General features: G+C 53.0%; 2 protein-coding genes across 2 annotated transcripts; one reads left to right on the top strand and one right to left on the bottom strand.

Annotated features, from left to right (window-relative positions):
- On the bottom strand, nucleotides 1-9,939 carry cdc42se1 (CDC42 small effector 1). Its single transcript, XM_028428195.1, has 5 exons — nucleotides 9,345-9,939; nucleotides 4,271-4,575; nucleotides 2,243-2,347; nucleotides 1,054-1,125; nucleotides 1-949 (listed from the first exon to the last, which is right to left on the bottom strand). The coding sequence occupies exons 2-4, from the start codon at nucleotides 4,415-4,417 to the stop codon at nucleotides 1,057-1,059; spliced, it is 321 nt and encodes a 106-aa protein (XP_028283996.1). The 5' UTR covers nucleotides 4,418-4,575; nucleotides 9,345-9,939; the 3' UTR covers nucleotides 1-949; nucleotides 1,054-1,056.
- Nucleotides 9,940-9,943: 4 nt separating this feature from the next.
- Nucleotides 9,944-18,764, top strand: LOC114448768 (phosphatidylinositol 4-kinase beta-like). The gene is made up of 14 exons (XM_028425938.1): nucleotides 9,944-10,156; nucleotides 11,340-11,838; nucleotides 12,274-12,764; nucleotides 13,123-13,506; nucleotides 14,151-14,378; nucleotides 14,450-14,704; nucleotides 14,817-14,923; nucleotides 15,010-15,114; nucleotides 15,189-15,312; nucleotides 15,401-15,514; nucleotides 15,603-15,754; nucleotides 15,821-15,953; nucleotides 16,026-16,146; nucleotides 16,222-18,764. Exons 2-14 carry the CDS (start codon nucleotides 11,349-11,351, stop codon nucleotides 16,401-16,403), a joined length of 2,886 nt encoding a protein of 961 aa, XP_028281739.1. The 5' UTR covers nucleotides 9,944-10,156; nucleotides 11,340-11,348; the 3' UTR covers nucleotides 16,404-18,764.
- The last annotated feature ends 3,060 nt before the right edge of the window (nucleotides 18,765-21,824 follow it).

Here is a 21,824-nt window from a genome sequence, read left to right as displayed (position 1 = left end):
GGAGCAGGAGGAGCAGGAGAGGAGCAGGAGGAGTAGAGAGGAGGAGGGAGGAGCAGAGAGGAGGAGGGAGGAGCAGGAGGAGGAGAGAGGAGGAGGAGGAGGGAGGAGCAGGAGGAGCAGAGAGACCAACACTCCCACGCTGTGAGGAGTCCAGTGAACGCACCACAAGCAGCAGCTCAGACTTTCCCTAAAAAGACTTTTTGGCTTCTTTGGATTCGGCTGCAGGGAGGACGTGACGCCGTGACTCAGCCGCTTCCACGGCAACCACTCACGGCTGGGCCGGAGCTCCCAGCATGCACCTCTGCTTCTTTAAAAGTCATTGATGAGCTTCAGTCAGCTGGTGACACGTCTGACCCTCACACAGGCTGAAACATCCCAACCACCAGACCTGGACCAGACCTGGACCAGACCTGGACCAGACCCTGCAGAGTGCAGAGTGATGCATCCTGGGAAAAGCAGTCCTATGAATGCTGGGAAATGTAGTCAGTCTTACTCGGTGGGATTTAACACTTTTTGCTTCTTCCTTGAATACAGACATTCTGTCAGTCACTGCATGTTGTAAACAGAAAGGCATGCTGGGAATTGGAGTCAGCTTAATTTAATACTGCGGGGAACAACCTCCTCAGTCCTGCCCCCCAGTGGTGATTGCTTTATTCCAAATGATTCAAAATGAGTCTGTTTGATGGGTCAGATACAGTTGAGGAGGCTCAGAGGCATGATGGGAGATGTAGTCCAAAGACCCTCTCTGTCGGCTCAGCAGATACTCCACTGGGCATTGTGGGTATTTTTTTAACTTTTCAAAACTTTGCAGCCATATTTAGGAAACATATCTCTGTCCTTGTTAAGGTCAGGATGGCGCCACCTGCAGGTGGAGGAGGGTTCAGCAGGAAGGGTGGCAGCGGACGCCTCCAGGGACCCGGGACATCCGCTGAGTTCATTTCAGACACTCCTACAAAATAAAAGACAAAAAGACGATCAAACTCACAGCTGCCCACAGCAGTCCGCCCCCTGCAGGCCGGACAGCTCATTACATGAAGGACGGCGGCTTCGTACCGGCTATAACAGGCTGTTCCTGCCGTTCATGTTCGGCCCTTTGGACCTCATCTGCTCCTGGACCGAGCCCGACTTCAGACAGAAACATTTACAGTCACACACTTCATGCAGTAAAATGCTTTTTACACACTTTAGTGATTGGATCATTTAACGCCGCTAAACATCATCTGATCCACCCGGACAGGTCCGCAGTCCATCACAGGACAACACACAGACACACACTCACACCTACAGGCAGTTCAGAGCCAGAAATGGACCCAACGAGCAGGTCAGGGAGGGAAGCAGGGTTATTAAAAGGCAGCAATGCTACTGAGAGGTGAGCTGTAATAAAATAAATAATCTTAATATTTCAGACATAAACTGCATTTGATCACATCCCTGCAGAGACTGAAAACTTACTGTGGACGAGACCTGAGGCTGTGAGGCTAAAATAGAAGCAGGAAGGATGCAGGGCTGAGAGGCACTTCCTGACACACACAGACAGAGACACACACACACAGACACACACAGACACAGAGACACACAGACACACACACACAGACACACAGACACACACACACAGACACACACGGAGACACAGACACACACACACAGACACACAGACACACACACAGACACACAGACACACACACACAGAGACACACACACACACACACAGACACACAGACACACACAGACAGAGACACACACAGACACAGACACACACAGACACACAGACACACAGACACACACAGACACACAACACAGACACACACAGACACACACACACAGACACACACAGACACACAACACAGACACACAGACACACACAGACAGACACAGACAGACACACAGACACACAGACACACACAGACAGACACACAGACACACAGACACACACAGACAGACACACAGACACAGACACACACAGACACACACACAGACACACAGACACAGACACACACAGACACACAGACAGACACACACAGACACACACACAGACACACAGACACAGTGTCTCTTTGTCTCCATGTTGGACTGAAGTCTGACCAGGACAGTTTTTACATTTTGCTGCTGCTTCATTCACTTTGAGAAGAAAAGGCGGAGCGTCACACAGACACACAAGTGACCAGGTAAACAACCACACAGGTAAACAGACATGTAAACAAACATGTAAACGAACATGTAAACAAGGAGTGAGGAGTCTGACCGGCTGTAGGCCCTCTGCCATCTCTCCAGAGCCGATGTGTGTGAGGTGGATGAAGTTTGTTGGTTCTCCGATCATACTGCGATCAATCTTCCTCCTCTTCTTCTTCTACACACACACACACACACATTCCTGGCATTAATAGGGTGTCTCTGTTGTGTCTCCACATGTTCACATACTCTCAGCCTCATCTGTGATGCAACACAAAGACAAACATCACAGCGACCTGCTGCGTCTTGTCAAATTAACAAATGAAGTCAGAAGAAGAACTCTGTGTGCTTGACATGCTAGTGATTTAGCTGCGGACCACACCCTCAGGCAACACCACTGTGAGCCACTAGGTGGAGCAGTGAGTCAGTCTGTCCTCAGTCCATTCAGAGAGGTAGACTCTGGTCCAGAAGCCTCCAGCAGCAGCCTGTGATGGTCTGCTGGATCAGGGACCAGGCTTCTAGTCCTCCACGCTGCCTGATGTCTCCGTGTGAGGAAGAGGAGGCTCCGTGTGAGGAAGAGGAGGCTCCGTGCTCGGCGCTCTGTCCGGTGCTGACAGCTCGCCGCGGTGCGGCCGTGGATCCACCTCAGGACTCTGTGCTGCGTTCAGGGACGCCCCGCTCTCTGCCGAGAGGCCCTGAACGCCTCATTAAAATGTAACTCTGCTCCCAGTTAATCCGGCTGGGTGCAAACACATCTCAGCTGCCTCGCTCCGATGTAAGAGGCTTAAGCTGAGGATTACTCAGAGCTGTGATGTAACAGCAGAACTGAACAGGACCAGAACACGGGGTCAGGTCCAGAGACCACAGAGGAGGACACCTGCAGAGTGACGGGGTTAAATACTGCACATGAATGCACCCCCCCTAAACCTGGAGCTTCCTCTGGACTCTGGATCCTGAGTCTGTACCTGAGGCGTCCTGCTGTCAGGCCCAGCTGGGCCGCTCGGCCTCCTCCAGCTGTTGCCATGACAACAAAACAGCTGGGCAGCACCGGCTGAACTGAAAGCAGTCCTGCTCTTCATCCTCATCATCCTCATGTAGTCACCGAGTCCTTACAGCCGGCTGGAATTTCAAAATAAAAGGCTGATGTGACAGAAACTGATCTCAAGCGAGGACACGATCAGCCGCTCACAGGCGTCAAAATGGCCGACAGGAGAGCGGTGACATCACCTCCTCAGAATGTCCTGACCGCAGAACTGCAGCTGAACTGGTGCTGGTAAGGGGGCGGGGCCACAGGCCGCAAACAGGTGGCAGAACTTCCTGTTTCTCTGTGACCTCTGACCTCTTCCTGCTGCAGCCTCTCACTTCCCTTTTTCTCACTTCATTTCCCACACACACACCACACACACACACACCACACACACACACACAGCAACATGTGACTGTACTGCATCATCACTGCGACACCAGAAGGACACGGCCACTGTGATGACTGTCAGGAGGATTGTTGACTGGCAGTGAGTCTGTGTTACAGCAGAGTGTGTCTGTGTGTGTGTGTCTGTGTGTGTGCTGTTTCTCTCCAGAGACACTGTGCTCCTTCCTTTGCTGGTATTTTTAGAGTTCTCTGTTTGTTCCATTGTGGCGCTGCAACAATACACCTTTAACACACACACACACACACACACACACACACACACACACACACACACACACACACAGACACACACACACTCTCACTCATGTGCACCTCAGCCAGATCAGAATCCATTACTACAGGGTCTTTTTATAAATGCAGGAGCAGGAAGTCCACCCCCTACAGGCTGGCAGAGAGTCAACTGAGAGACCTGCAGTCCCTCCAGTGTCCACTCGGGGGGACAGTGGGTCGGTCCTCACAGACCTCCATGTCAATAAGTAAATAAACAGCTGGTATGAAACCTGTTTACATTCAGCATCTATGAGGAGAATTCGTCTTTAGCTCATGCTAACTATTCAAGTATTGATCAGTATTGATCAGTATTGATCAGTATTGATCAGTATTGATCAGTGTTGAGACATAGATGAGGCGGTCCTCACACAGGTAGACAGACCAACGTGTGTGACTCACCGGAGGCGGTTTGGCCGCCACGCAGCAGCCCATCTTGTGCCAGAAGTCGCTCATGTTGGCGCTCCGCCTGTCCGGTGGCCGGGAGCCGCTCTCTGCTGCCCTGCAGGCCGGAGAAGGAACTGCAGCCTGAGGGTAATCCTGGGGCATCCAGACCAGAACACACCGCACCGACACGAACAGTCAGAGGACCGGACCCCAGACACACAGCAGGCTTCAGACCCCACGACCGAACCAGAACATCCACAAATATCCTCCAGAGCAGATCCTCCAAAGTCCAACGGATGAGCTGCAGCTTCAGGTCAGAGCTGTGAAGACAGAACACACAGTTCATCAGAACCTCAGTGAGACCGGACCCGGCAGAGGACAGGTCTGTTTCAGAAGGACTTCACTCGTGGCCGAGCAGACGAGCTCCCATTGAGAAACCTGACGCTGATGTCATCACTTCATCTGCTGCTGATCCTGACGGACCTCCGTCTGCTCCACACACCTCTAACACTCAGGGAAGCGCTAAGCTAACAAACATTAGCTTCCACACAGCTGTGGTCCCCACAAAGACAGAAAGACAGGAGCACGCTCTGAGAGCTGCACAGGAACAAACGTCAACACAGAGAACACATTCAGCATGACTAAACACTGGGTGTGGTCCAAACACAGCGAGGAAGTCACACACAGACGCACACACAGACGCACACACACACTCAGCATTACAGCTGTGTGTGTCTGTGTGTGTGTTTGTGGTTGTTCTTTCTCGTTTTTCCAAATAAAACTTTAACTGATTCTGAGACGTGACATTAAACGTCATCTGTGTGTATTTAACACACACACACACACACACAGACACACACACACACACACAGAGCTGACCTTTGACCCCTCAGGTGTGATGCGTTCAGACTAAGCAGCAGTAAAACAGTCAAAAGGTCGTTTTCAGAGTGAAGTCTGGTTTCTGTTTCTGTAGAACCTGGTTCCACACACACACACACACACACAGACAGACACACACACACACACACAAGACACACACAGACACACACACACAGACACACACACACACACACACACACACACACACACACACACACATAGACACACACACACACACACAGACACACACACTTTTACGTTCTAAGCCCCGTGTGTTAACTCACATGTGACGCTCTGACCACCCATGATCCCTGCTCATGGTTGTGTGTGTAACTGTGTCATCACATGGAGCAGGTGTGTGTGTGTGTCACTCCTTTTCGGTCTCCTGTCCATTAAAGCACACGGGGCACGTGTGTCCCTGCATCACACGGCGGACATGTTGTGTCTCATGTGCTGGCTCTGAGCCTGCAGGAGGAGCTGGAGTCTGTCCTGCACATTTCAGCAGATGATAAGGAAGGAATGTGGAGGCAGGAGCGTGTAGCTTCATGCTTCAGCTCCACACAGATCAGCAGACAGGAATGCAGCCCGAGGCTCCCACTCAGGAGCTGCTCCCACTCCAGGGCGCTCACACGGACTCAGGCTGCAGCTAGCTGTAGCGTTAGCGCTTCACTGTGTATGTTAGAAAAAAAACATCGAGTAGAGACAACAGGCCACACCTCGTCCACCTCGCTGTCAGAAGGACATATGTATCTACTGTCTCCATGGCGACTCAGACAGGAAGCCAACACCACTGAGAGAATCATCTTCTCAATGCTAATGCTAAAGCGGTTACAGCGTTTACTTAGGCTACGTTCAGACGGCAGGTCTTATGCCCAATTTGGATTTTTTGGTGAAATCCGATTTTTTGGTCTCCTGTGTGAACGGACCGTGGCCCTGAGGTGACCCGCATGCACAGAAGAGGACACGACGTCACACGATGTGCGCTGGTGTGGCTTAGTTTACGTTAATGTCCAATCGTAGGCAACATGATTACAACCAAATAACATTAAGAAGACGTCAGAGACGTCAGTGACAGTGACGTGCTTCCTGGCAACAGGCGCTGGTTGCTAACAACACCGCCTGTCTGCCCGCTCCTGTGTCGCAGAATTGTGACGTCTGTCGCCTTTCACTGACGCAAAAGTCGGACATATGCCGCATAGCCGTTCAGACCGAGGTCGCATTGCAAAAAATCGGATACATACCTGATTTAGGACGACATATGGAAGTGGCCTGGGTCGGATATAAAAAAATCGGAATTGAGCTGTTCAGACTGTCATGACGATATCAGATACAGGTCACATGGGCAAACTCGGACAAAATCGGATTTGGGTCACTTCGGCCTTAGAGTCATCATCTCATCAGTAACCGTGGCAACCGGTGAAAAAGATGGGAGTCCAGATGGTACAAGCATCAGTAAGGTGATGAGATGAATGAATGAGTGAGTGAGTGAGTGAGTGAGTGAGTGAGTGAGTGAGTGAGTAGACTCAGGTCCGACCGGCAGCCTGACGGTCAGCAGAACCTCTGTCCTGTCAGACCACCGCTCGCCACAAACCGCCACGCTGCGGTCTGAGTTCAGGAAGTGAAACTCATCACTGTAGCGGCGCTTTAACAGACTCATCTGAGGTCAGCTGATACAACGTCTGTGTGCGAGGGCCGCGGCCTGAAGGTCACATGATGACAGATTCATCAGCTGGAACGGACCTGCTGTCTGTTCGCCATCAGTCCTTCAGATCAATAATCATCATGTCATTGATAAGAAATAAACACTAGACTGATGCTGTAAACTCCAAACTGTCAAACTGTCACCGTATATAAATGAGAACAACGTCTGAACAGCCCAGAGGGAATTCTGGGACCTCAGACAGGCCGAGCTGATTCTGGACCACTTCCTGGTTCCTCAGACGGCCACTTCCTGCGTCTGCTTATCTCACAGCGTCAGCAGCTCCGATAAGAAGGTGCAGCGCTCTGCAGCCGGGACGGTGGCCACAAGGAGTCTGACCGATGTCACAGACACACACACACAGACACACACAGACACACACACACAGACACACACAGACACACACACTGACACACACACAGAGACACACAGAGACACACACACACACAGACACACACTAACACACACACACTGACACACACACAGAGACACACACACACAGAGACACACAGACACACACAGGGACACCCTGGTGCAGACTGTCTGTCTCAGTGGGACTGGACGTGGTTTATCTCCCTGGGACCTTTCAGCTCCAACCTGTCCGACCTTTGACCTCTTTCATCATCACTAAGCTCTGCAAACTCCTACACAGTGTTACCGTGGCAACCAACATTATTACTGAGCGGAGAACTACAGAATGTGAGACGTTAGATTTTACTGACAGAGTGGAGAGTGATCGAGAGAGACACAGACAGAGAGACAGACAGAGACTGAGAGAGAGACAGAAAGACCGAGAGAGAGACCGAGAGAAAGAGAGACAGAGAGAGAGACACACAGAGACGGAGACACAGACAGAGAGTGAGAGACAGAGAGACAGAGACAGAGAGAGAGAGAGACAGACAGAGAGACGGAGAGAGAGACAGAGAGAGAGAGAGAGACAGAGAGTGAGAGAGACACACAGAGAGACAGAGAGACACAGAGAGAGAGAGAGAGAGACAGAGAGTGAGAGACAGAGAGAGAGAGAGACAGACAGAGAGACGGAGAGAGAGACAGAGAGAGAGAGAGAGACAGAGAGTGAGAGAGAGACACACAGAGACACACAGAGAGAGAGAGAGAGACAGAGAGTGAGAGACAGAGAGAGAGAGAGACAGACAGAGAGACGGAGAGAGAGACAGAGAGAGAGAGAGAGACAGAGAGTGAGAGAGAGACACACAGAGACACACAGAGAGACACAGAGAGAGACAGAGAGACAGAGACAGAGAGTGAGAGACAGAGACAGAGACAGAGACAGAGACAGAGAGACAGAGACAGAGACAGAGACAGAGAGACAGAGAGACAGAGAGAGAGAGAGAGAGAGACGGAGACAGAGAGACACAGAGTGAGCAGCACCACAATGAGCTCTTTTCATTCCGACGTGGAGAAAAAGTTTCCAGCTGGTTAACGGTCGCTCTCCTGTCCTAACACAACGAGCAGCTTCATGTAGAACACATCAGAGCTGAAGCAGCACAACACACACACACTGAGAAATAATCACACACACAGCTGCTGGGACCCGTGTTAAATGGACATTATCTGTCAGGACAGACCCACAGGAGACTCCTCTGTCCTGACCGCTCCTGAACGCAGCGTGACGTCACAGACATTGACGCTCAGACACCGGACTGATGATGGACCGGAGTCCTCACGGCTGAACCCTGTGACCTCTGACCTCCACACTGCAGGACTCTTCCAATCAGAGCCGGAACGTCTAAAAGTCCCAGGACCACCGGCCTCAGTGTGAAACAGTCCTGAACCAGTGGACTCAGACCTGGAGGGGCGCTAACAGCCGTGTTAGCTGAGACACTGAAACATATGCCGTACAAAACTAGAATAAAACAATCAATAACTGATCAATGAACAGGCCACAGATCGAGGTTCGTTCAGTCTGGACACACGTTCCACAGCCGCTCTGTGGTGTTAGCAACCCGTCAGTAAAACCCAGCTTTCAACAAACCTCTCCAGCTCTGAGCCGAGCCGGCGCTTCCCTCTGCTTCCAGCCACTATGCTACGCTAAGCTAGTCACACACACACACAGGGCAGCGTTCTTATCGGACACACCTCCGGCCTGTTCACAGGAGACACGCCGGCAGATTCTAGGACCTGATTAGGAACCTGAATCTGGTCCCGTGGCCCCTGAACGCAACCTGAACTGTCTTCCTGAAGGGAAACCGCCTTCAACATCAGCCTGAAACAGAAGGTCACACACACACACACACACACTACGTCTAGCTCCATGTCTGTTAATCATTGCTGCCGTTGGCCAGAAGTATGTGGACACACAGCCGTCAGAAGCTCCTCAAACAGCGGCTGAGGTGAAGTCCGGGTCCTGGTCTGCGGTCCATCAGGTAATTATTGACAGATGGAACCTTCGCCCAGAGGCTGACCCGCTCCCCGTGAGGAGTGTGTTAATGTCACTGAGCTGAAACAAGCGAACAGGGTCAGATTTACAGAGAAAAGAAGGAGCAGACTCACCGGAACCAGGCAGGCAGCTGAAGGACTCCACACTGAGCCCATCAGGCGGCGCCTCGCTGTCAGCCTCGCTCTGCCCCTCTCTCTCTCTATGAGGTGTGGCTCCAACCAGGAAATCCATCCTCTGTTTTCTCCAAAGGACCTGGTTCTCCCTCCTCCTCGGCCTCCTGCTCAGGCAAACAGCTCCGCCTGCTGGCCGGACGAGCCCATCACACATTAATGTTCCAGTTAATAAAGACGTGTCTGACACAGTCCTGCCGCCGCACACCGAGTCACTGTGAGAGTCTGAGGACGGTGTGGGAGGACAGGATGGACATGTTGGTCCAACCGGAAACAGAACCAAAAAACAGCTGCTCTGTCAAAACAAGCACCACAACAACAGGCCCCTTCAAAATAAAGGTCATCTGTTCATGTCGCAAAGACAAAGAAAACACTCGGACAGGATAAATATCATAACCTATAATATCTAACACATCCTTTGTTGTGTATTAATAATAATAATACATCATTATTTGGATGTTCTGACTGAGCTCGTTTCTTCGTGCTTTTATTGTGTAAGGCTGCGCCGGAAGTTCCGGACGCGCCGCTCTGCTGCTGCCTTGACGGATGTTGCGTCACTGCTGCTTTAAAGCAGAGTCGAGCCGAGCCGAGCCAGGCCACAAACCCGGACCAGATGGACCGTCTGCGAGCCTGAAAACACGAACTGAGCCCAGCCGTCAGGTCTGGATTAAAGGCCTGGATTGAACCCGGGAAGACCGGATCCAAGCCCGAGAGTCCGAGCTTTCACACCGGAGAGACGGAGCCCCAGTCCCCGGGTAAGTCCGCTTCTTCTTCTTCTTCTTCTTCGTGGGTTTTCTTGTCTTTACTGTTTTTCTCGGTTTGTTTGTTTGTGTGTCGCTAGCTGTTAGCTGCTAGCCGTGTGTCCGGTTCGGACGCTCCGGTGTTACGGTCCGGGACTGCGGGCCTGTTGTCCTCCTCCTTCCCCCGGTTTGTTTTCATCAGGAGGGAGCGGCTCTGCCTCCTCCTCCTCCTCCTCCTGATCCAGGCCCTGGCTGCTCTCTGTCAGACATGTCCGCGGTGTTTATAACACATGTTATTAGCCCACATCACTGCGTAATAACGCGCTCAGGGTGTAAACTGTGTCCTCACATCCTGAACTAACTCAGACTCCAGGAAGTCTGAGGAGCAATGTTTAGAAATGGACTCACTGAAGAAGAAGAAGTTACTGAAAGAGTTAAAGCTTCAGCTCAGACTCTACAGAGTGGGAGCTCTGGTGTGTGTGTGTGTGTGTACAGTTGGAATGTGTGACGTCACCCTCTTGATAAACCTCACACTTTGTCCTGAACGCGCACACACACACACAGGGATGAGGCGCTGCCTTCACTGCTGGCTCGTTCAGAGTGAAGCTGTGGCGGCCTGAGGCTCACACACCGCCTCTGCATCCACATCTGGAAGCCATCACACACACATGATGACATCATGCTCAGCTGTGTGTGATCAGCGTCCAGTAGGAGAGAGGTTTGTGTACACTGTAGCTGCAGCGTGTGTGTGTGTGTGTGTGTGTGTGTGTGTGTGTGTGTGGGTCATGTGACCAGGTTATTTCCTGGTGATTTTACGTTGTTTGTAACGATGAGGCGGCACACGTCTGTGTGGAGGCGTCGCCATGGAAACAGCATCGTCCTGGTAACGCTGAGCAGAGAGGACGCCTCCTCAGACTGTACACACACAGAGGAGGAGGAGGAGGATGATGATGTCACACTGATGACACACTTCCTGTCACATGATCAGAACTTTTATCCATAACATGTTGTTAACGCTCAGCTGGGAGTGTGTGTGTTGTGTAACTTCCTCCTGCCTGCTAACCTGTCATCTCGGCTGAAACAGGAAGTTGATCTCTCAGACCGCCACGGGGTCTGTTCCAGGTTTCCCGCGGACGCCCTCGGCTTCTTCTGCAGCTGTGACTGTATCAGGTTCTGATCAATGACTCTCTGCCCGCAGGTTTCCAACATGGCGGACGCCCAGGTCTCCGTGTCCCCGGTTTTGCCGCCCCTCCACATCAGCCCCTCGCACTCCGCCCCGGCCCCTCCACCAGCCTCGTCCTCCTCCCCCACCACCTTCTCGTGCCCCTCCTCCCCCTCCAGTGCCTCTTCTTCCTCCTCCTCTTCCTCCTCCTCCTGCTGCTCTGAGAGCTCATCGGACTGCCCGACTCACCACCCCTGCCATCATCGTCACCACCACCACCACCACCACCACCCTCGTCCTCAGCTGCAGCTGCCCCCACCTCCCCCCCACAGCGAACAGCCATCCTCCCCCAGCGCCAGTCCCCGCAGCTCCAGCCCCAGCGGCAGCATCGGCAGCACCGGCAGCCTCTGCAGCAGCAGCGCCAGCGAGGGCATCGGCAGTGGCATGTCAAGCGGCGGCGATCCGCGAGGGCCCAGTCCCCCGCTGGACGTCATCTCAGAGGACGCCATGGAGATGGACCTGGGGGCTGATCAAGGTAAATAAGATGATGCATTATTTGTTCTGGAAGTTTGAGTTTCGGTGGTGCTCGTAAACTGGATGTGTTCTGCAGCTGGTGAAGTTCCTGCTCCGGGTCCTTCTGTGTAAAAGGGTCCTAGTTCAAACAGGACAGCATCACAGGCCCGACACTGAGCCCTGATCCCTGCATGTACGGGTGTTAGGTTGCTGGTCACTGGTGACAGAGAGCTCCAAGCTGCAAAGCTTCACAGTTCCTGCTCAGGCCCAGGAACCTTTGGGTCCAGGAACCTTTGGGTCCAGGAACCTTTGGGCCTTTATTACAGATGTTGTATTTGGGCTGCAGGAACTTCTCAGTCTGACCCCCCCTGTCAGAGGACTGTGATGTCAGCAGGTCTGTCAGCTCCTCCTGTAGCACCATCACCTCGCTGATCATGTCTGTGGTTTGTGCTTCCAGTGATCGACCCAGAGGTGGCGCTGAAGGCCTGCCAGGAAGTCCTCCTCAAAGTCAAGCTGCTGGACAACAAGCATCAACAGGACAGTCAGCAGCAGCTGGGCGTAGACATGACGGAGCGCTGCGGCCCACAGTGGAACAGCCACCCAGACGCCGGCTCCATCAAAGAGGAAGATGAGGAAGAGGAGGGCGAAGGACGGAAAGATGGCAAGAGGCTCCAGCAGGACCCGCTTCCCACAACCCGGCTGGAGGCCTCCTCACCGTCGTCCTCGTCCAAACAGTCCTGGCTGCTGCGCCTGTTTGAGTCCAAGCTGTTTGACGTTTCCATGGCGATCTCCTACCTGTACAAGTCCAAGGAGCCGGGCGTGCAGGCGTACATCGGGAACCGCCTCTTCAGCTTCCCCGACAGTGAGGTGGACTTCTACCTGCCGCAGCTGCTCAACATGTACGTGCACATGGACACGGAGGTGGGAGACGCCATCCGGCCGTACCTGGTGAGTCCACACACGCCTGCCTGGGTGGTAACCCCGACGGCCTGATGTAACCTCTGTCCCCTGTCCTCTGTCCTCTGACCTCTGTCTCCTGTCCTCTGTCTCCTGACCTCTGTCTCCTGACCTCTGTCTCCTGTCCTCTGTCCTCTGTCCCCTGACCTCTGTCTCCTGTCCTCTGTCCCCTGTCCTCTGACCTCTGTCCCCTGTCCTCTGTCCTCTGTCCTCTGTCCCCTGACATCTGTCTCCTGTCCTCTGACCTCTGTCTCCTGTCCTCTGACCTCTGACCTCTGTCCCCTGACATCTGTCTCCTGTCCTCTGACCCCTGTCTCCTGTCCTCTAACCTCTGTCCCCTGTCCCTCAGATCCATCGCTGCAGGGGCAGCATCACCTTCTCCCTGCTGTCCGCCTGGCTGCTCGGCGCCTACTCCTCCGACATGCACATCTCCACCCAGCGCCACTCCAGAGGCACCAAGCTCCGGAAGCTCATCCTCTCCAATGAACTCCAACCGCCCAGCCCACTGTCCTCGCCATCCCACCGCCGCAGTCACCGCCGACACAACAGCAGCAACGTGGAGGTGGGCCCCGCCCCTGACAGCCCTGTCCCGGGGGAGGGGGAGGTGTTCGTGTCTCCCTCCAGGAGGACGCACCAGAGGTCCAAGTCGGACGCCACCATGGCGAGCAGCGGGCCTGGGGCCTGCCTCAAACGGACCGGGAGCAACCCAAAGGTGGAGGCAGTCCACGAGGAGGTAGGTGATGGAAGCGTGTGACATCACTGGATGAATCCATGATGTTTGACTTCAGGGTGTGTGTGTCCTGCTGCTGCTCAGATCAGTGAGGGTTGTGTCCACTTGCTGTTGGGTCTTCAGTTCTGGTGTTGAAGTCCAGAGAGAGACATCTCCTGTGTCTGTCCTTGTGTGAGGACGTGTCAGACGTCCACTTGTTGATGGACATCGGACTCCTGCGTGGGGGGGGGGTGTTGCCATGGCACAGGGAGAAGGTGATGAGGGGACAGTGTTCATGGTTTAAGTTTCTATAAGTGGACTTCCTGCAGAATCTGGGTCCTGGATCCTTCCTCCCTGTCTGTGAGTCTCTCTCTGAGGTGTTTCCATGTGTGGAGCCGAGGCCTGAAACCGGTTCTGAATGTAAATCCAGACTGATCACAGATGAGTCTGGACTAGGCCTGGCTGATGTGCGCAGGCTGTCTGTAGCCGGTGTCTCCACTCGGCTGCATGCGTCTGTTTGAGGAGCTGAAACAATCAAATCAAACATCTTAAAGTTAAACCCGATTATTGAACGCCCGCTCAGAACCAAGCTGTGTTTTCCTGGAGCGGTGTCACTGCTATGTTGGCTCCTCCTCTGACTCCTCCTCTGACGGCGTCTGTCTTCACAGCCGGAGCGCCTGCGTCCTCAGAGGGAGTTCGTCAAGTCTCTGCTCTGCATCGGGAAGCGCTTGGCCACGCTGCCCACCAAAGAGCAGAAGACGCAGCGGCTCATCTCGGAGCTGTCACTGCTCAACCACAAGCTGCCAGCCCGAGTGTGGCTGCCCACAGCCGAGCACCAGCACCACGTCTGCAGGGTCCCCCACACCCAGGCGGTGGTCCTCAACTCCAAGGACAAGGTGAGCGAGCCTCACTGTAAGCACTGCTATCACTGTTAGCATGGTGACTGTAACTCCTCCCCCTCCTCCAGGCTCCATACATCATCTATGTGGAGGTCTTGGAGTGCGACAGCTTCGAGACGTCTCCCGTCCCCAGTCGGATCCCAGAGACTAGGATCCGCACGGCTCGCTCCGCCGAGAACCTGGACTGTAGCGCTGTGGCTAACGCTAACACGGCAGGCAGCATGACATCAGAGCACCGAGCAGGAAGCTTCTCCACCGTGCCAAACTACGACAACGACGACGAGGCGTGGGCCACCGACGACATCGGACAGCTGCAGGTGGAGGTAAGTGTTCCATCATCCATCACTGCTGTCACACACACACACGTCCTGATAAACCAGCGGAGACGCCAGTGTCCTTCACAGGGACAGAAACCTGTGTGTCTGTGTGTTGTAGGCGGAGGCTCAGACCAGCAGCAGCGACAACATCAGTCAGTTTTCAGTTGACAGCATCACCAGCCTGGAGAGCAAGGAGCCGGTGTTCATCGCTGCCGGAGACATCAGGTAAGAACGTGTCCAGAGGACACAGAGACAGTTCAGCCGTCTCATCGTCCAGCTCTGAGCTCCGTGTCATGTTGGTGCTGTTTCAGGCGCCGTCTGTCGGAGAACCTCGCTCACACTCCCACCACCTTTAGGAGGGACCCTGAGGACCCGTCTGCCGTCGCCCTCAAAGAACCCTGGGAGGAGAAAGTCAGGTGAGTGTGTGAAGCAGGCAGGGGGCGGGGCCTCAGCTGCTGCTGCTGCAGTGACGCCGTCCGTTTGTCTTCAGGCGGATCAGAGAAGCGTCTCCCTACGGTCACCTGCCCAACTGGAGGCTGCTGTCCGTCATCGTCAAGTGTGGAGACGACCTGAGGCAGGAGCTGCTGGCCTATCAGGTGCTCCGACAGCTGCAGGTACAGACTCACCTGAGCCGCCCGCTGTCTGTAGCGGTCTGTGGTGCGTTCAATGGCAGTAGTAAACCCTGCGTCTGTGTGTCTCCAGTCCATCTGGCAGCAGGAGAGGGTTCCTCTGTGGATCAAGCCTTATAAGATCCTGGTGATGTCATCAGACAGCGGGATGATCGAACCCGTCCTCAACGCCGTTTCCCTCCATCAGGTACGGGGGGGGGGTTCTGGGAGGTGGGTGGAGCGGTCAGCGCGTGGCTGTCTGAACGGAGGATGTTGTGATGTGCTTCCTGTTTCAGGTGAGGAAGCAGAGTCAGCTGTCGCTGCTGGACTACTTCCTGCAGGAGCACGGCAGCTTCACCACCGAGGCCTTCCTGACCGCTCAGAGGAACTTCGTGCAGAGCTGCGCCGGGTACAGCCTGATCTGCTACCTGCTGCAGGTCAAAGACAGGTGAGACCCTACCGCCCGCACTTCCTGTGTGTGAGCTCATTGAAGCTGACTCTGTGATGTGTGCAGGCACAACGGGAACATCCTGCTGGACTCTGAAGGCCACATCATCCACATCGACTTTGGCTTCATCCTGTCCAGCTCCCCTCGCAACCTCGGCTTCGAGACGTCCGCCTTCAAGCTGACGTCAGAGTTCGTAGATGTGAGTGGCGGCAGTGTTGTGGATCAATGTGTTGGTGGCGGTGTGAGACGGGACCTGTGCTCTGTGTTTCAGGTGATGGGCGGCCTGGACGGGGACATGTTCATCTACTACAAGATGCTGATGCTGCAGGGCCTGATCGCAGCCAGGAAGCACATGGAGAAGGTGCTGCAGATCGTGGAGATCATGCAACAAGGTACCGCACTGCTCACACTAACGCCACCCGCTCCCTGACGCACATGGTGATGTCACTTCCTGTTCTGTCCCGCAGGCTCCCACCTGCCCTGCTTCCACGGCTCCAGCACCATCCGCAGCCTGAAGGAGCGCTTCCACATGTCCCTGACGGAGGAGCAGCTGCAGCTGCTGGTGGAGCAGCTGGTGGACGGCTCCATGCGCTCCATCACCACCAAACTCTACGACTCCTTCCAGTATGTGACCAACGGCATCATGTGACCTGGCGGCCTGCTGGATCTCAGAACACATGGATCCTTCTGGAGCCGGCTGGAAGCGTCACACATGTTCATGGACTCGGCTGCTGCTGAGGACCCTTTAGGGTCACGTCTGATTGGACAGTTTACAGCTGAGCTCCTTCCTCCCCTCTGATTGGTGGCATCCAGCTTCACCGGTCACATGACTGTTTTTACACTAACACTCTGTTACAGAGCTGCAGGACCGTCTGTTACAGATTCTAAAGGAAACAAAGACTGAAGCACAGAGTCCCTCCGGCCTGTGAGGGACATGAAGACGGCGGCCCGCTCAGCTGATCCATCGCACACCAGCAGGACGTCCTGACTGGAGGAACCGGACTGTGGCTGTTCTTAGAGAACAGAAGGTGAAGAAGCACAAAGTGAACACAGAGCAGCCGGATCCTCAGCAGGATCCCTCACACCTCACCACACCTCATGTCATCAGTGTTGTTCATGCTAACATTAGCGTAGCAACGCTAACAAACACAAAGTGTGACCCTGTTTTTTTTTTTTTTTTGCTTCCTGTGAAGCAGAGGTTTGATGAATGTTAAACGAAAGACGTCGGTGCTGTGATGTCACAGTGTGAACCTACAGACACGCTAACAAGTTATTAGCATATTTACCAAATGCGCCACATTTCTCCTCCCTGATTGGCCCCAACATACATTCCTGTGATTTACACCAGCCAATCAGGAGAGGCGGGGGAGCAGTGAGAGAAGCAGACCGAACGTTTGCTTCAACACAAACCTTGTTGTTGTCGGTGTCGACTTCCTGTTTGTAACATTGAATCTGCGTCTGAGTGTTACTGTGTAAACATACATGTACGTTAAATACTCACTTTAAGATGTTAGCAGACCAGCTACATTAGCTAATGCTACCAGAACTGTCCACTAATTCCTTTATTGTGAAGTTAGCATACCAGCTAGTCACAGAACTTAATGAGGCACCTATCAATAAGCTGTTTAGCTAATTTAGCTGCCTGTTGCAGTGAATTACATGTTAATTACATGTTAATTACATAGTAATTACATGGTAATGATACTGGACTCTTCAGAAATATATAAAAAAAAATCAGAAATAAGAACTGAAACAGGAAGAGAAGCTATGGTTGACAAATAACCGATAAGAAACGCCACAAAAACAGACGTTAGCATGTTAGCAGCTGACTGTCCTGGGTTCTTTCCCTGCTCCTCGGCTTCAGGCTGTTAGTCAGGTCATCGGGACGATAATGCTGACAGTGGATTGGAGCTCATACAGAGGACAGAAACAGACAGATGGTTTTCCAGCTGCATGTGGATTCTGCGGGCTGGGTTTGTCCTTAGCTTATGTTCCAGATGTTGTTTACATTCAGTGGAGCTGCTGGCCATCACCGTGTTATCCTGTCATTTAAAACAGCATATTTGTCAACCACAGCTGTAGTTAGCATGTAGCGCTCCTTTTCAGTGTTCATTTTGCAGGTTAGCTGTTTTAACCACTATTGAAGGAGAAGCACAGAGCTGCTGTGGAAGCAGCGTCATGTTACCTGCAGCTAGCCGTTAGCTCGCTGCTGTGTTTACCAGTGAAGCAACTTTAATAGCAAACACTCTTTTTTGTGAATAAGTAACTGAATGGATCGATGCCTTGAGATGTACAGACGGTACAAACTTCTATCAATGCAACAGGAGGGACGTTCGGCCCTCACAAGTGCTTTTATATCCGCTGTGTGACCGCTGCAGGGACGGGGTTCAACACTCATCAGATGGACTCAGGTTCAGATATCAGCCCGATAGTTCTACAGCAAAGACTCATATCGGTGTTTGTCTGGAGTCTGCTGGAGCTCGTCCCTGCCACCACCTGTCATTGCCTTCATCATCAGCTCCAAACACTTCAATGTGAAGCTCTTAAAGTGCATTTACCCTGAATGAAAGCTGTCAGTGTTGAACCTGTTTTTTAACACTACGCCCATTTCACTTTGATTACGTGTCCATTAGGGAAATGCTAGTGATGCTAACAATGCTAAGATGTCACACAGCATCATCTCATGCTGGGGGGGGGGGGGGGGGGGGGGGGGGCTTACCTACATGATGCAGGCGGAGGCGGTTGGACCCGGTCCAGACACTCAGCCGAGGCGTCCTGAGTTCACTGAGAACAGAACAGAAGAAAGTTCCTGTGAATACAGAGACGCCACCTCCTCATCATGAGGGTTAAAGAAGACAATCTGACATCATGTGTAGAATACAGCAGACGGTGGGACTCCTCCACCCGAACCTCAGAATGTAAGCTTCTGTTTTTGTTGACCCTCCATCATGTACAGAACCTCGTCCTGACTAACTGCATGGAAGCTCCTCTAATAAAGCTGAAGGCTCCACCAGTGTCTGGTTTCTAACGGGTCTGCTCAGAAAGCACTACACCAACCCCTCCAGACCTCCATGAAGGAACGGTTCCAGTTCAGAGTCTTCATCATTACATAAAGGAATATTTTGAGAACAAAATAACATAAAAATGATCAATGTAAATCAAAATTATTAACCCATGGAGGTCTGGATTTGGAACCATACTCAAGATAAAAGGGTAAAATCACATCACAGGCTGAAACTCCTTAAGACAAGTCAGAATGAGGCTCAGCAGTGTGTGTGGCCTCCACACACCTGTATGAGCTCCCTACAACGCCTGGCTGTGCTCCTGATGAGGCGGGGGATGTTCTTCTGATGAGGAGGCGGATGTTCTCCTTATGAGGAGGCGGATGTTCTCCTGAGGCGGGGGATGTTCTCCTGATGAGGAGGCGGATGTTCTCCTGAGGCGGTGGATGTTCTTCTGATGAGGAGGCGGATGTTCTCCTGAGGCGGGGGATGTTCTCCTTATGAGGAGGCGGATGTTCTCCTGAGGCGGGGGATGTTCTTCTGATGAGGAGGCAGATGTTCTCCTTATGAGGAGGCGGATGTTCTCCTGAGGCGGGGGATGTTCTCCTGATGAGGAGGCGGATGTTCTCCTGAGGCGGGGGATGTTCTTCTGATGAGGAGGCGGATGTTCTCCTGAGGCGGTGGATGTTCTTCTGACGAGGAGGCGGATGTTCTCCTGATGAGGAGGCGGATGTTCTCCTGAGGCGGGGGATGTTCTCCTTATGAGGAGGCGGATGTTCTCCTGAGGCGGGGGATGTTCTCCTGATGAGGAGGCGGATGTTCTCCTGAGGCGGGGGATGTTCTCCTGATGAGGAGGCGGATGTTCTTCTGAAGCGGCGGACGTTCTCCTATGGAGGCAGATGTTCTCCTGAGGGATCTTTAAGTGTTCCCTTGTGTGTTTACCTGCAGGTAGAGGAGCAGCTCTTCACCTGCACACACCTTCAGCTGTCAGAACCTACGAAAGACGACCAGAAACCAAAGGGTTAAACATACAGGTCTTTATTAAACAGCTTAGAAAACACTGCATCAAATATATATTTCTTACTTTGAAGCCTCCTCCACACACCACTCTGGACAGACGCCAGGTTTGTTAGCAGTGTTTTTATGATCAGTATAGAGTCAAAGGTCACCACCACAAACTGAACAGGTCACACAAACAGATTCATCTTATACTCAGCAGGTCAAAGGTCGCCCAAGAACACGAACCAGAGGCGGCTGATCAAAGAGTCCTTTTATTGACATGATGAAGAGTTAAATACAAAGCTGGAACACAGCGAGGCAGCGACCCCACAGCAGGGAAAAGGCCCGCGCTGCCCCCTGCAGGCGGCCGTGCGTGATGGGAAATGTTTTCAGTGAGAGCTGTCAGAGAAGCCGTCAGACAGTTTGTTTCTCAGCAGATGTTAAGAACAGGAAGGCTTGAACACAGAGTCTCAGACATGTTAACATGACAGGAAGTCCTTTAAAACCACTGCAACATCAGAATCATTCAGATTCAGGGGTATGTTCTCCACACTGTTACAGCATCAGGTCCAAATCGTAACAACGTTCACTCCTAATGTTCAGACAAAAATGACTTCTTTTAATAATCTTAGTTTCTGGGCAGCGTCCATGCAGCAGGAGGTCCTGCAGCTGGAGGTCCTGCAGCTGGAGGACCTCCAGCTGGAGGTCCTGCAGCTGGAGGTCCTGCAGCTGGAGGTCCTCCAGCTGGAGGTCCTGCAGCTGGAGGTCCTGGAGCAGGAGGTCCTCCAGCTGGAGGTCCTGCAGCTGGAGGTCCTCCAGCTGGAGGTCCTGGAGCAGGAGGTCCTCCACCTGCAGGAACTCCTGCTGCTGTCATCAGACGATCGAACACTGAGACGGGCAGTGAACGCACCATCACTGTGAGCAGCTCCTCAGGTTTGATATTTGGCAGATTAAAAATGTCCATCATGGCACTGATGTGAAAACTAACGAGGAGGTGAATGATCACTGCTGGTTGACTCTGGCTGCAACACTGTTAGATTTGAAATAACTTTAAACACATCAGATGAATGAGCGCAGACGCTCCTGTGGACTCTATGACAGGATGTGATGTCAGAGCTGAGACTGCTGGGAAACAAAGCTCAAAAGAGATCAGAGTCAAACAACTGTTAAAAAGTGTCAGCAGGGGGCAGCAGAGCGGAACAGGAGCCAGGTCTGAGCTCAGCAGACGTGGATGTGCTTCAGACGAACGGACTGACGGTCTGACAGCAGACGTCACTTCATCAAACAGCTGCAGGTTTAAATAAGAACATCTGTAACTCTTTGGCTCTCACTTGAGGAGGAAGTTTGGCTGATCATCACAAACGGGCCGCGCGGACACAACGTGACGCTCCGTCAGCCGCCATGAAGGCAGGTCAGACTGTGGTCCGCTCCAGACTCCACTCATGATTCTTACAAATTTACAAACTGTGACCAAAGCACTGAGTTTTGGCATTGAGTGACTGTGTGTGTGTGTGTGTGTGTGTGTGTGTGTGAGGCCTTAAGGAGGTTTTAATGCCATCACAGATGAAGATGAGCCTATAGGAGGGTACAGTCTGAGTCCTTGTCTCTTCTCCTCACTTGCTGCGACCCTTGACCTCTGACCTGGAAAGGAGAACACAGCTGTCACTATGACGACAGCAGCAGGGTGGGAGGGGGGGGCTGAATGCTTCACAGTGTGCAGATACCTGCTGCGTGGCCTGCACTGACGCCTGCTGCTGCTGCTGCTGCTGCTGCTGCTGCTGCTGCTGGTACTCCTCCTGCTGCAGCTGTCGGGCCAGCTCCAGGTCACTGAGCGGCCCTGGGGTCCCGCCCTGCTGCTGCTGCAGGGTCATCGCCACCAGGTAGTCCTGCCAACAAGAACAGGGTCCATCAGTGAGGCCCTATCGCCACCACCCTCCTCCCTGCCGCATCAGCATCACACACTGCCCTCACCTGGTCGATCTGCCTCTGTTGCTCCTCGGCGCTGGGCGGCAGGTGGGAGGTGGCTGGAGCTCTCTGAGGAGGGTGACACAGCCTGAAGTCAGAGTCGC

Source organism: Parambassis ranga, chromosome 2 (assembly GCF_900634625.1).
Source record: "Parambassis ranga chromosome 2, fParRan2.1, whole genome shotgun sequence".
NCBI lineage: Eukaryota > Metazoa > Chordata > Actinopteri > Ambassidae > Parambassis > Parambassis ranga.
Note: the sequence above shows the minus strand (reverse complement) of the source record. Positions and strands in the feature narration are given on the sequence as shown.